This window comes from Metopolophium dirhodum, chromosome 1 (assembly GCF_019925205.1).
Source record: "Metopolophium dirhodum isolate CAU chromosome 1, ASM1992520v1, whole genome shotgun sequence".
NCBI classification, from domain to species: Eukaryota; Metazoa; Arthropoda; class Insecta; order Hemiptera; family Aphididae; genus Metopolophium; species Metopolophium dirhodum.
The window spans coordinates 109,325,745-109,340,857 of record NC_083560.1 but is presented as its reverse complement, the minus strand read 5'-3'; the positions used below and the strand labels follow the sequence as shown (position 1 = coordinate 109,340,857).

Genomic DNA, 15,113 nt, shown 5'->3' with positions numbered 1-15,113 from the left:
GTTACAGAAGATTATGTTATATTTTACAATAGGCTTATTTACCTACTTACATGTCGCATTGTCACCATTTTATTTCCTATGGACAGATACGACAGTACGTTGAAGGCTTGGAATAAGTTCACGTTCACACTCGTTTTGTTAAAAAGAAACTACTTAAATCGTTTATTCTTCCTCATTCCCAAATAAAGAACATGTTTTGTGCCTCAATCAATTAAAAATTGTATTAAAATAATAAAAAAAAAAATAATTAAGTTCTGTTTTATTATACAGCTACAGCATCAGCCTATGAACTAAATAAATTGAAATAAATTAACGATAGGTTGTGCATAAGAGATAACGGTTGTTATTTGGAAGTTTAATTAAAACATTTTAATGAGTCAGTTTTGAGATAAATAACTTTTGATTATGATTTCGTGGCCCATAATTGGTCCATTAAATGAATTATTTTTTTTATGCCATTCATTATAGCTGTGTGTGATATTAAGACTTAAAGAGAGGTGAGTAACTTTGATTTGCAAGCATTAATTGTAAATAATAAAAAAATTTAAATTTACAAATTATTCTTTACTATACCTAGTCTTATGACTTTTGTCTCTTATGAATTATTCATGAGTTATGACTTATGAGTATTATATTAATGTAATGTAATACCTAATATGAGTTATGATACATAATATTGAAATTAAATTAATCATTTGTTGAAAAAAAACAATACGTTTAGTATAAAATAAGTTAAATATAATTTATAATGTTATTTTAAATTACCACCACAGAGGGGGTATCTAGTAGACCAAAGGAGATCTAAACACTAAATAGGTAATTTAGATCCCCAACTAGGATGGTGTCAACTAGTTCCCTATGGTTATTTAGATCCCCGTCAATTAGATCTCGCTGTGTCATTTAGATCACGGGGATCTATTTGGATGGGGATCTAGGTGGCTGTTCACCCAGCACGCTCTAGCTTGCCCACGGAAGGTAGCCGAGAACGTAGTACGCACGCGGCGGTAGCAATATTCCAACGGCGGCGGTCAGCACGTTCTAACTTGCCCACGAAGGGTAGCCGAAAACGTGTTGCGTGGCGATACGAGAAAAAAAGTTTCGACGGCGGCGGCAGGAAGGCGCGGCGTTTAGGGGGGGGGGTCATAGGGGCCATGGCCCCTCCCTAGAGGCCTAGACATCAAACTACGTAAAAATAATAATTTTTTTCAGAAATCTGTATAGAAGTTCTAAGAATTATAATCACGGCCTCTGTAGGGTGTAAATAGTTTTGGTATCGCAGTAAGCGGTTGGTCACACTGAGTGACTGATGTCTGGCCATGTTATTGATAATATAATCTTGAATCTTTTATCTTATATCTCTCATGATATCTCTACGCTTCGCGCTTATTCGCTAAACTATAATATTAAATATTGAATTTTCAAATTGTCTATAGTGTAGTAGTGTGTACTGTGTATTATAGTGTGTTCCGACTAGCGACTACTATTAACTTTTAAGTTAACTGTCATTGTTTGATGCTTTGTTTCGCGCAGTTGTTTTTCCAGAGAAAAGTGTACAGTGTATTGTATTGTATTATTTGTATTAATTATGTCGTTTTCTAAAAGGAAACAGAAATCCATTTTTCAATTTTTTCGAAAGAAATCAAATGTACCACTTGATAACAATTCAGATGAAGAGGACACGCCGAGTGATGTATCTGAATCTATTGAAAAGACATATTCTGCAATACAATTAGACGAAGAAAATTCAACAGCTAAAAATATTGAAACGGTGGATTCAAATACCAACAACGATAGTGTTTTGAAGTCAAGCTCAATTAGTTTAAGTAATGACATTGGACATTTTGTTGGTAAAATTCAAATTCGAATCGATGATCATACAAAATTTAGGCTACTAAATTCATGGAAACCAGACCCATCATTTAACTTTCCATATTCTATTCATATTAAAAATGGCATAGAGAGAAAACGATATTTAAGGTATAACCATTTTGAAAATTATTCTTGGCTTGTTTTTTCAGAAAAACATACTGGTTTATTTTGCAAGTTTTGTGTTCTTTTTTTAGTTCACAAAAACGGCGGTAAACAAAAAAATGTACCTTTACAAAAACTTGTAACCAAACCTTTAAAAGAATTTGCAAAGTTATTAGGTAAACATGGATGTTTAGAAACTCACAATAGCAATAAATATCATAAAGAAGCTTCGTTATGTTCATCTGATTTTTTAAAAACCTATATGGAACCCAGTAATAATGTGGCTAATTTAGTTATCACTGAACGTATGAGACAATGCAAGGAAAACAGAGAACGCCTAAAGCCCATCATTCAATCAATAATTTTTCTGGGACAACAGAATATTGCCTTGAGAGGGCATCGTGAAAACAATAATCTTACAAATACCACAGCTGACTCTTCAACTATAAATCAGGGTAATTTTCTTGAACTATTAAAATTTAGAATATCTGCTGGAGATCAAATATTAGAAAATCATCTGAAAACCACTCATTCTAAGGCAACTTATCTATCACATTCTATTCAAGAAGAAATTATTCAATGTTGCCGTTATGAAATCATTTCTTTTATTCTGAAAGAAGTAAAAAATAGTAGATATTTTAGTATCATATTTAATGAAACAACAGATATTAGTAATATTTCACAGATGAGCCTTTCTCTTAGATATATTGATAGTAATCACAGAGTTCAAGAAAAATGTATCAATTTTCTTGATTGTCATGAATATGTGTATAGACAAGGTAAACGTAGAACGATCATGTCAACTAATAACATTGACAATGAATCAGATGATAATTTATGTGATTTTGATCCTACTAAAAAACTAGAACCAAAACTATCTGGGGAAATATTAGGTGATACTGTAGTTTCTATATTAAAAGAAATGTCTATAGAACTTAATGACTGTGTAGGAATTGGCACTGATGGTTGTACGGGCATGACTTCAACAATACATGGAGCGGTTCAACAAATTAAAAAATCTGCAAACAACGCTATTCATAGTCCTTGTTCCAATCATTCACTGAACCTTTCCATATCTAAATCATCAAATGTGCAATCAGTGAGAAATAGTATGGGAATAATACAAGATATTATATCTTTTTTTAATAAATCATCAAAAAGAGGGTTTATCTTAAAAAATACTCTTTAAGGACAAAATCGTACTTTAACAAGTCTTTGTGAAACGAGGTGGATCGAACGACACGATAGTGTTATTCAATTTCAAATATGTTTACCAGAAATCATTGAGTCCCTAGAAGCTATTTCTGAATGGAATGATCTTACTTCTTCAACCAAATCCAAAATACTATTGACTGCAATGTGTAATTGTGAATTTTTAATAACATTATATACACTCTCTAATATTTTAAGCGTAAGTTTACCAGCTAGCCGAGCTTTACAAGGAGTTGAACAGGATGTAGTTGCTGCATTTGATTGTATTAAATCTGTCATCAATAATCTTAGTGAAAAAAGAAAAAATTGTGAAGATGTATTTAAAGGTATATTTAAAGAAGCTAAAACTGCTATGGAGAAATTAGACATTGAGATCAAATTACCAAGAACTACAAACAAACAAAGAAATAGAGCTAATACACCTGCCGATTCTCCCGAACAATATTACTTGAGAACATTATTCATACCGCTAACTGAAAACATATTAGAAGATTTACAAGAACGATTTATTAATAAAAAAAATGAATCTTTATTTTTATTAATTCAACTTATACCATCATACATCTTAAAATTATCAAATAAAACTTTAGAAACCATTATTGAAACAGTAATAAAAAACTATAACTATCATTTAAAAACAAATGCTGTCACTCTTAAAGGAGAAATTGAGTTGTGGAAAACCAAATGGCTGAGTTCAGACAAAAATACTAATGAAGGTAATATATTATATAACCATAACTTTGAACACATGATTGCAACGTAGTATATACATTCATAATAATTTTATTTTTAGAATTTGAACCTCCAAAAACTGTATGGGCATCATTAGATAATTGTTCGCCAATAATATTTCCTACAATTCACAACATTCTATTGATATTAGGGACCCTGCCTGTAAGTGTTGCTACAGCTGAACGCAGCTTTTCCACGCTTCGCAGGCATAATTATTATTGCTTAGCTTGAAAATTAATTTTAATACTGCCTATGCTTTTGCACATTAGATTAAAAACATGGTTGCGGTCACAAATGGGTCAAGATAGACTAGTAGGGCTAGCACTACTTAATGTTCACAGAGAGTATAATATATCAGTGGAAAATATAATTAGTCGATTTGCTTCAATGAAAAAAAGAAATTTAGATTTTGTATTATAGAAGACTAATATAAATTTGTATATTCAATATACAAATTATACTATATTGTATAATATGTTAATTAACCATTTAATTTTTTTAATATAAATATTTATTTTACATTTTTACCTTCATACCTACCTATTACATGTTTTTCCTCTGTTGGTTGAAAAGTAGTATCATTTGTAGACCCAAAGGATATTGCCCCCCCCCCCCCCCCCTAGAAGACGAATCAAATCCGCCACTGGCGGCAGGTGCTCTGCTCGCTCTGTCCCGTATTACTATAGTGCACGCAACGGCGAAGGGTTGGCACGCTCTAGCTTGCCCACGGAATGTAGCCGAGAACGTGGTGCGCGGCGATACGAGAAAACGAGTGTCAACGGCGGCGACAGGTGCTCTGCTCGCTCTAACCCGTATTACGCGGCGGTGTTACTGTTTAAAGGTTAGCTCGGAGTAGCCTAGGCCGAACGCATCGATGGGTCTAGCCTTCCCAAGGGTGGCCGAGAACCGCTTTAGCATTAACCAGGGGCTACTAGAGCTAACGATAGTCACTTTCTGTGTTGGCCGGGCTCTCTTATATATACTTCGACAGTCGACGACGCGTGTTGAGTTAATGATATTTCTTACGGTCGCCAATACGTTTGTTATTGATACGCAAATGTTCCGTTCAAAAGGGCGCGCTCTACGGGCAACGGTGAGCGGCTAGCTACGTATTTGTACTGCTGTCCGCGGTTAGGTGGCGCGTCGTCAGTTTTATATGTGGGTATTCCGTGTTCGTAACAAATGGATGGTGCTATTGGATCAATCACTCAACGGTTTGAACAAACTTTGAAATTTAACGAAATGTTTGGTTTTTTATTTACAATTGGAAAACTTAGTTTGAAGCCACATGAACAACTGAAAGCAAATTGTATGGACTTAGCATTATATCTACAATCAGGATGTAGAAGACCACCTACGTAGTTGTAATATTATTAACACGTAGTACTAATCAATACTTTATATTCAATGAATAGATAGCAAGGTAATGGTTGTGCAATTGTGCAAAACATTATAGTCATAAGGAAAGTAACACAAGTATGTAGTGCGAATATAAATTGTTTAATTATAACATAGATTCAGATATATAAGTCCATTGTAAAGGACAGTAGGGAACAGTCTTACAACAAGCGTATGACTCGTACTTTATCATTGTCGATATATGTGTGTTTATTTTAAAATATACTTAATTAATTAACAAATTGTTATTTATTTTGAGTTACCTTCACTTTCTACAAAAAAACTCGTTGTAAGCCTACCTGGCTTATAACAAGGAGATGAAAAAGATATTTGTGCCTATGATTTAATTGAAGAACTTTTGATTTCCCAAAACATTATCAATAAATCGGTAACTCGTATTGAAGTTCTTAATTTTATAAAAAAAAGCAATGGAGCCTTTCCAAACTTAGTTGTGGATAATGTTAACAATTCCTATAACTTCTGCTAGCACAGAACGTAGCTTCTCAAAGTTAAAGCTTATAAAAACGTATTTGAGAAGTACAATGTCCCAAGAGCGTCTCTCTGGCTTAGCTTTATTAGCTATAGAAAAAGAAGAGTCCGAAAATTTAAATTATGATAAAGTAATTGAAGATTTTCCGACTAAAAAGTCTAGAAAAATTAAATTTAAATAATTTTTTAAGATTTTATGAGGTGCGTCGTCCTGGCACCCGTAAATCGTCAAAACCCTCCCTAACATATCTCATTTTTTTGTACCCGATTTGTACCTATTTGAACCCTCCATAAAAAAATTTGTACCCATCTCCCTTTTACGCAAAATCAAATATCCCGTCCGGGTGCTGTAACGACGTCGTCCTGGCACCCGGAACCACCAGAAGTCAACCGATCGATTTCGGCCCTATCTCAGTTTTTTGTACCCGATTTGTACCCATTTGAACCCTCCATAAAAAAATTTGTACCCCTCTCCCTTTTACGCAAAACCAAATCCCCTGTAAGTGTGCTGTAAAACGGTCATACTGGCACAATAAAGACTATTGGATGCGCAGTGCTTGGTGTTTTTAAAAATCTTTGTTTTTCGGTTTACCTAAATGTTGTTCCTCCATTACACATGGATGGTAGTAGCTAGGTAGTTACATTATATTACCATTGTATACGAGTATATAAGTATGTATATTGTTATTTGATAAAATAACTTTGTTGTATTTTACTGAATGAAATGTTTAATTCTTAGGTTTTAAAACAATATCACGTTTTGCTACAGCATTAATGGCTTAAAAAATAAATTACAATTTTTTAGTGATATCTATAAGTTATTTGGATCTATATAACTATTCTTAAAAACCTCTACTTAGTACCTATTCTGTATTCTTAACGAATATTAATTAAAAATGTATATTATATATATTATTTTCATCATGGCAAAACGAGTGAATAACATAGAGTTTTTTTAAATCGCTGTAAAAACATAACTGATGGAAAGACTTAGTTCATAATTTTTTTTCATTGTATATAACCTATAATATAGACTATGATTTATCAATGGATTCACATTCAAAACATCTGGTACTTGGTACCTACTATACAGGAATACAGCAGAGAATTCCTCGGTTTTGTACTTTTGTATAATTGTATGTTACTTTTACTCATCTTAGAGCTTTTTGAATTCTGAACTTATTTGCTCACTTACCTATTTTTGTATCAATAGGTCACTAACCCGCTTTAAAACAGTTTAATACTAGTCGATTATTATTTCATTTTAGATTCTGAGCGGAGCGATGATTTTATTGGTTTTACACTGATGTGTTTTTTTTTTTTTAAATGTTTTATCTATGTAAACGATTAGTAGTCAAAATAATGCTTTTTATTTTCAACTTCAGTATCTTGTTCGATGGGGATGTGAATCTAGTTGGTACTTTTGGGAAGTCAAAATTTAAAAATCACAATAGTTTTCAAAAGCACCCGGAAAAACATAATACAATTTAAGGGAAAACGGGAATTTTACGCATAACGGTTTTTGACAAAATCGTTTTTGGCTTTTGGTGTTACTCTAAAACAAATTATCGTAAATACATGAAATTTTCACTGAATATTTAAATTAGCCTTTTCTATTCATGAAAAAATTCTCAAAATATTTTGACTGGTTTTGAGCTGCTTACGGGTATACTCAGTTTCTAACTTTTTTAGGTTTTTGTTATATGAATGTCAATAAAACATTATTTGTTGGGTAAATAAGCGTGAAAATTTAATGCTAGGCTCCTGATATATTGTTACAATAACACTTGAAAAATATTAATAATACATAGTCAACATTTTTTTTTATAAGCATTAAAGTTCAAATTTTGACAAAATTTATCACATTCTAAATTTAATAATTATTTTGTAGTTAAAAATTTATAAAATGTTCTACTTTTAAAGCTAAGGATTAAAAATTTAAAACAAGATTCCACATAGGTAAATAGGTTATATATAAATTACTTTATTCACGTTAATATCATTAAATATACTTAGTAATATCTTAGGCTGACTGACCATTTTAGCTCATAATCGCTTTTCTTATATAATGATTTTATATCATTGAATTCAAATTTAACACCATCCATAACAGTGACCCACTTGTAACCTACTGTACAGCAGAGCAACATCCACTTCCCGAATTTTTTTTTAATGATTATTTTGATATTTTAACTTTTGATGGATGGGTGTATAATGTACTGTATATGTCGCATCCACTTAGTGAAATCGCTCATTTCATGAAGTGGACGTCCACTTCATGAAATGTATCCATTTAGTGAAAATGACGTTTTACTACATTATATGGACAATTTGTTGACCTTTTCATGGAGTGGATGAAATTCATTTTATCCACATTCTGTAATATTACTATTTATATATATACGAGTATTTTTGATATTGGGTTATTGTATGATTTGCACTAGGTAATTGTGTATAATATGATAATAATTAAATAATATAATATAGGTAACCTTAAATAATAAAGTATAAAAATTAAATTAAAAGTTTTCTAAAACTTTATTTTATATTTTATTATTTATTTTTACATGATTCAGAGTTATGGCAACGACTATTGCACAACATTTTGATCTTTGACATTGGCGTTTCGATTTACATGAACAAGAAGAAAAGCCTTGTCCACCTGTTGTGACTTTAACAGTCTCTCCAACGGTTAGCTCTTTGTCCAACAAAACCTTGTCACTCGTTAAAAACTTCTAACATTTTTTTAAGCAATCTCCTCAATACCATCCTTTAATCATTCCATGTTTAGTCCCTAGCTTATACAGTTTATTCTTTTTTTCAACAACTAAACATAAAATATTTGGTGGATCTGTAGGCCCTCTGTCGACTTTTGGAACAGCCATTACCACGCGATCGTTAATTTCGACAGCTGCATGATTAGTCTAAAAAAGTGTAGTATAATAATATTTTATTTTATTTTTAAAATAATTGTATTATTTAAAAATTTACCTGTAACATTTTTCAACAAATTTTTTAATGCAATCAGAGCCTTTTTTCGTTGCATTTTATTTATTTATTTATTTATTTATTTAACGCCAAGCGGCAATTTATAGATACATTGTACAATTAGTAGATTAACATGAAGTGATAATAATGAAATAAAATACATGGAAAATATAGTTATAATTATAGACTTAAGTTTAAACTTATACTAAACAGCGTTCAACTAGAAGAGTACATGCTAAGGTAAAATAAACTAAAGACAAAAACATTCAGTAGAGATAAACAGTAATATAGTCAGCCAAAGATCAGGAGCTATTAAGTAGGCGGAGCATTCTATCTAATGGATTATTAGAGGAGTAGTTAGTACGGTGAGAGGAGACAAGGTATAAAGAGTGATTTCTAGTGAAATGCACAGGAACACGGAAAGAGATTGAGGACAGAAGGTTAGGGGCATCTATTGAGCCGTTGAGGATGGAGGTGATGAATGAGAGGTCAGCATCGACACGACGAGATGCGAGAGTAGGGATATTTAAGGAAGTTCTAACTGGTAGGTAATCATGGGGTGGGTGAGCAATATTGAGTATAAAGGCGGCGTAGGAAAGGAAGCGGTTTTGGACACGCTCTAAACGTAATTGGTCCTTGGCTAGATATGGGTACCATACAACTGAGCCATATTCTAAGACAGAGCGGACAAGGGAAAAATAGAGGGAGCGAAGACAAGTAGCGGACGTGAAAAGGCTAGTGTTGCGCTTTAAGAACCCCAGAGTTTTTAACGCTCTACCAACCGTAACATCAATATGGTGTTCAAAGGAAAGAGAAGGAGTGAGATAGAACCCAAGATCTTTGACAGTGGATACACGTTTGAGAGTAGAGCCATTAAGGGAATAAGGATGTATTATGCAAGTACGTTTTCTATGAAAAGACATAACATGACACTTGTTGAGGTTGAGCGTTAGGCCAATACGCTGGGCCCAGAGAGAGAAAGTATTGAGATCTGATTGAAGTTGAAGACTGTCAGACGGAGATGTAATTTTTGAGAAAAATTTAATATCGTCAGCAAACAGAAGAACTTTAGAGGATGAAATGTACCTGTTAATTGAGTTAACGAAAAGGATGAACAGAAGAGGACTGAGATGCCCTCCTTGGGGGACCCCAGAGGGAATAATAAATAAGTCAGAGTCAACGCCGTGAACTCTTACGAATTGCTTTCTTTGACTTAAATAAGATTGGAGCCATGAGAGTAAAGGATTACCGATATCAAGTGAATCCAATTCAGAGATAAGGCGGCTATGAATGACAGTGTCGAAGGCTTTATTAAAGTCCGTGAACACAGCATCAACTTGACAGTCAGATTCAAAGCTTTTTAAAATATATGATGTGAAAGATAGGCTGCAAGTGACAGTAGATTTCCCACTACGGAAACCATGCTGCTAATCCATTAGAACAGGGGTCGGCAACCTTTTTAACCACGAGGGCCATATTTTTTTTTCAATTGATCATCAAGGGCCACATTAAAAAAATAAATACATATTATGATATAATACTTATAATTGTATTGCTATTATATTTGATTATTTTACATAGAAATATGAGAGTAAAAAAACGAAAATGTTACTGGAAAAAATTGTATAAAAAATTTTAAAATTGTAAATTAATGCGATTTCTGTGCCTGCGGTTTATTAGTTAATTTTTCGATATCAGCTTGCAGACTTGTTGTTGAGACTCGTAATACAGCTCGTAAATTTTCATCACTAAGACGTGAAGAATGCTTACTTTTTCTATATTTCACAATGGAAAATGTCTGCTCACATATATATGTGCTTGCAAACGCCGCTATAAATTTTTGTGCGAATTGTCTGATTCCAGGGAAGGTAGATAATGGAAGACAACTATAAAATTGAGGCAAACTAGTTGCTTCCCGAAAATAATTTTTTAGAACCTCGTCATTTTGAAGTTCAATGACTTCCATTTGTAAATTATTCTTGACATTATTTATGTCCACTTGAAAAGGATTCTGGAATAATTTAATTTCTTTATCGTATTTATAAAAATCTTTAAATCTTGTTGAAAATTCGTTTTGCAATTGTTCAATGATATTGAGAAATTTAGGTTTAATTAAATCCCACTGCAATGGTATTACAAAAGATTCAATCGCAGATTTACAACACGAAAAATGATATAATATTTGTTGATCGAAATTATTGTACAATAGTTTTAATTTTACTTGAAACGATTTAATATCAGTGTACATATCTGAGAGTAATTTTCTTTTGCCTTGTAATTTTATATTCAATTCATTCAAAAATGTTGTTATATCTGTTAAAAATGCTAATTCGATAATCCATGATTCATCTGATAGTTCAGAAACGATTTTATTTTTTTCATTCATAAAAATTTCTATTTCTATTCGTAGATCAAAAAATCGTTTAAGTGCCGCACCTCTACTCAACCATCTGACTTCTGTAAAATATATAACGTCGCCATATTCTGATTCAATTTCATCCAGAAAATTTTGAAATTGACGATGACCCAAACCATTTTTTCGAATAAAATTGATTGAGGAAATAACAACACTCATAACTTCTTGACACGCAAGTACTTTACAACACAATGCTTCTTGGTGAATTATACAGTGAAAATTCATAGGAATTTCATAATCGTTTTGTAACATTTTTTTCTTTATTCTTCCTACCACACCTTTATTTGAACCACTCATGTTTTTCCCACCATCTGTTGTTACACTCACTAATTTTTTCCATTCTAATCCTAAATTGTTTAGTGATTTATCAATACTTTCGAACAGATCGTCTCCTGTGGTAGTCCCTTTTAAACTACAAAGATCGGCAAGTTCTTCGTAAACATTAAAATTATTATCAATCCCTCGAATAAAAATTAAAAGTTGAGCTGTGTCACATACATCTGTACTTTCATCCATCGCGAGTGAAAAAAAATTTAACGATTTAATTTTTTCTTTAAGTTGCTGCATTAAATTATTTCCCAATTCTTCAGTTCTTCTTACGCAAGTTCGAGCAGAAAGGCTAATGTCTTCAAAGTCTTTTTTTTTATCTGGACAGATTTCGTCAACAACAGCAAGCATACATTTTTTAATGAATTCAGCATCAGTGAAGGGACGATTATTCTTCGATATCATTTGTGAAACTACATAACTAGCCCGCACTATTGATTTATTTTGACTAATTTGTTTTTTAAAAATATTTTGTTGACTATTTAACAAAGATTTTAAATGATTAACTTTTATTTTTCTTAAATCACCAATGATATTTTCAAAAGTTGATTTATGTTCACTATCATAATGCCGTTTTATGTTATATTCTTTCATTACTGCTACTGTTTTTTGACAAATTAAACATAATGGCTTACCTTTGTGTTCGACGAAAAAATATAAATCAACCCAAGAATTATTAAAAAAACGATGTTCATCACAAATTTTTCTTTTTTTAGTTGCCATAATGTTTGAATTTACTTTTAAAATGAAACTATTACAAACACAAACAGTCACACGTACGGTGTAATACTAATCGCTAGTCGCTACAAACGCAAAGTAATTATATGACTGAGTAGTGCAGCCATCATTATCTTCAAGTCCGATTAGATAATAATAATTTTATAGATTAAACTGGCTATATAACTATATAGAATTTTATTGAACAAAAAGAAAACACAAAAATTAACCACCATGTGCGGGCCATCAAAAATTGCTTTGCGGGCCGCATGCGGCCCGCGGGCCGCGGGTTGCCGACCCCTGCATTAGAATATGGTTAAGACTTCTTTTGATTGAGGAGTAGACGATGGACTCAAATAGTTTGGAAATGTGTGGTAGGATGGAAATAGGTCTGTAATTAGAAACGAGCGAGGGATCTCCAGATTTAAAAACAGGGGTGACAGAACATGTTTTCCAAGCAGCTGGAAAGATACCCTCATCAAGAGATAGCCTAAAGAGTAGGAATAAAGGATAAACAATAGAATCTTGACAATTAAAAAGTAAACGTGCTGAAATCCCGTCAGGGCCATTAGAATTGGTGTTTTTTAAAGAGTTGAGTGCAAGTTGTACATCGTTGAGGGAGAAGTGACAATTAGAAGGAAGTTAATATGGAATAGTATTAATATTAGAAATATTGACGGGTGGATAAATAGAGTTGTTATACATAGAATAAAAGTACTTAGAGAATAGGTTAGCCGAACCAAGAGGAGTATCAACCTTATCATTGTTCCAAAATAGTGTGGCGGGTATAGTGTTTTTCTGGTTTAGATTTTTAATAGATTTCCAGAATAGTGAGGGATTGCGATTTAACGAGTTTTCGGTATTTTTTATATAAGACAGGTAGTCTATTTTAGATTGGCGCTTGCATTTAGCACGAAGTTCGGAAAAAGCTGAGTAGTCATAGGGGGACCTCGAGCACTTATAGAGTGCGTGAGATCGCTTTTTCTCCAAAATAAGATTTTTGAGGGAGGGAGATGTCCACGCAGGGAATTTTGGCAATTTAAATATTTTTGTGGGAACAAACAGATCGATAGCATGAAGTAGGGCTTCATTAAAAACAGAGGCTGCATCTTCGATTGTGTACTGAGAAAATGTTAACTCCCAATTAAAGGAGTTAATAAATTGCGTTATGGCAGGGTAGTTTGCAGCCTTAAAATCTTTATAAGTATGAGTATTAACTACTGATTTGTCAGATTGTGAAGGAAGGACCACGTGAAGAGGTGGGTGGTAAGGATCAGGAATAACCAAATATTCCGTTGCTAAATTGACTGTAATTCTATTGCAGTTGGAAAAGACAAGATCTAAGATACTGCTATGATTATTGCGAAAGAAATTATGCTGGAAAAAATTAAGGTAAGAAAAAGAATCAATAATAGTTGTGGAAATTATACTGGGATCATTAGTCCCGATTAATCCTAATTCATCAGAAGACCAGTTGATATTAGGGAGATTGTAATCACCACATATGACTAGGGAATTTGGTTTATAAGAGGAAATGATGTGTTCAACAGAAGTGGTATGGGATTCAACTACAGAAAGGGGGGATCGAGGGGGTAAGTATACACCTCCTACCAATAAGTGGCCAGAGTTTAGGGACAATAATACAAATACTTGTTCAACATTGGATACGGTTAGTGAAATAGGTTGAAAGGAACGGGTATCCTTGATAGCAATTAGAACTCCGCCACCTCGGGTAGAAGTGCTGTTATTATGGTTTCTATCAAGTCTTATTACTTGAAAGCCAGCGAAACCAAGTTCGCTGTCACTTATGTCAGGAGTCAGCCAGGTTTCTGTGAGGATAATGATATCATAAAAGTGAAACATGGGGAAAGAACATCTGAGGCTAACTAATTTTGTTCTTAGACCACGAACATTTTGATAGAATATTTTAAGGTTACAATTAAGGGCATTATCACAAAAGTTATTATTACAAATATTAGAAAAATTATTAGGTTTACAAAATGAGGCTTTAAGGTTAGTGAAGTCTAGCAAGAAAGAATCTAGAGTTATTTCAGCAGTGTAGCAGCGTGAGCAATTTGAAGAACGAAGTTTAATGTTATACATATAATTGCAGAGTGGATCAGTTAAGCAGGAGTAGTAGCATGAGTCATTTTTGACAGTTTTGTTCAGGCGACGGAGTGCTTGCCTAGGCAGCGAACAGTCGAGTACTGTTAGTTTTTTGATTGGGTAAAGGCCGAGTTCGATGTTTGATGGCGTCTGTCCTGGGATGATCTGCGGGCCGGTACAATATAGGGGAGTCCATCTCTGTATTTGATTACTAAGTCAGAATCACCGTTCTTTTTACGATTTTCCAAATCAGTGTATACGCGACGAATTGCTTCACGCTCACTGGGAGTGCGATCACGAGTAACCGAAATGGGATGGCGCATATTGTCAGTATGAGAAGATCTGATATTAGTATTATAGTCTGAGACAAGTTTCTGGGCTATTTCTTTGGACTGGAAGAAAACCTTGAGTGGTCGGGGACCTCGATCACTGGGTTTACCTAGCCTTATTGCTTTAAAGTCTGATGGTAATTCGGGAAAGTATGGTTTGATAGCCTCGGTTATTTTTAGGACGTCATTAGAGACTCTATCTTCTAATACAGAAGAAGAAGATTCTTGAGCACCACGAATAATGACATTTCGAGAACAGCGCTCACGTTCCGTGATCTCATGGAAAATGCTAGGAAAGGTGTCAGCCGAGGAGATAATACGACTACTGTTTGCAGATTCAAGATCTTGGACTCGATTGCTGAGACTAGAGATGATTTTTTGGAATTTGTCGTTCTCAGATTTTAATTCAACAACCTGAGAGGAAAGAC

At 33.3% G+C, this 15,113-nt stretch overlaps 3 protein-coding genes across 3 annotated transcripts; 1 reads left to right on the top strand and 2 right to left on the bottom strand.

The window, feature by feature from the left end:
- The first annotated feature begins 1,585 nt into the window (after positions 1-1,585).
- On the top strand, positions 1,586-4,223 carry LOC132949866 (zinc finger MYM-type protein 1-like). The gene is made up of 5 exons (XM_061020956.1): positions 1,586-3,080; positions 3,162-3,509; positions 3,774-3,899; positions 3,977-4,077; positions 4,185-4,223. The coding sequence occupies exons 1-5, from the start codon at positions 1,586-1,588 to the stop codon at positions 4,221-4,223; spliced, it is 2,109 nt and encodes a 702-aa protein (XP_060876939.1).
- Positions 4,224-10,438: 6,215 nt separating this feature from the next.
- Positions 10,439-11,938, bottom strand: LOC132949857 (general transcription factor II-I repeat domain-containing protein 2A-like). The gene is made up of 3 exons (XM_061020947.1): positions 11,713-11,938; positions 11,012-11,637; positions 10,439-10,912 (listed from the first exon to the last, which is right to left on the bottom strand). Exons 1-3 carry the CDS (start codon positions 11,936-11,938, stop codon positions 10,439-10,441), a joined length of 1,326 nt encoding a protein of 441 aa, XP_060876930.1.
- Positions 11,939-12,892: 954 nt separating this feature from the next.
- Positions 12,893-14,113, bottom strand: LOC132949850 (uncharacterized). The gene has a single exon (XM_061020935.1). The coding sequence runs from the start codon at positions 14,111-14,113 to the stop codon at positions 12,893-12,895; it is 1,221 nt and encodes a 406-aa protein (XP_060876918.1).
- Positions 14,114-15,113: the final 1,000 nt, after the last annotated feature.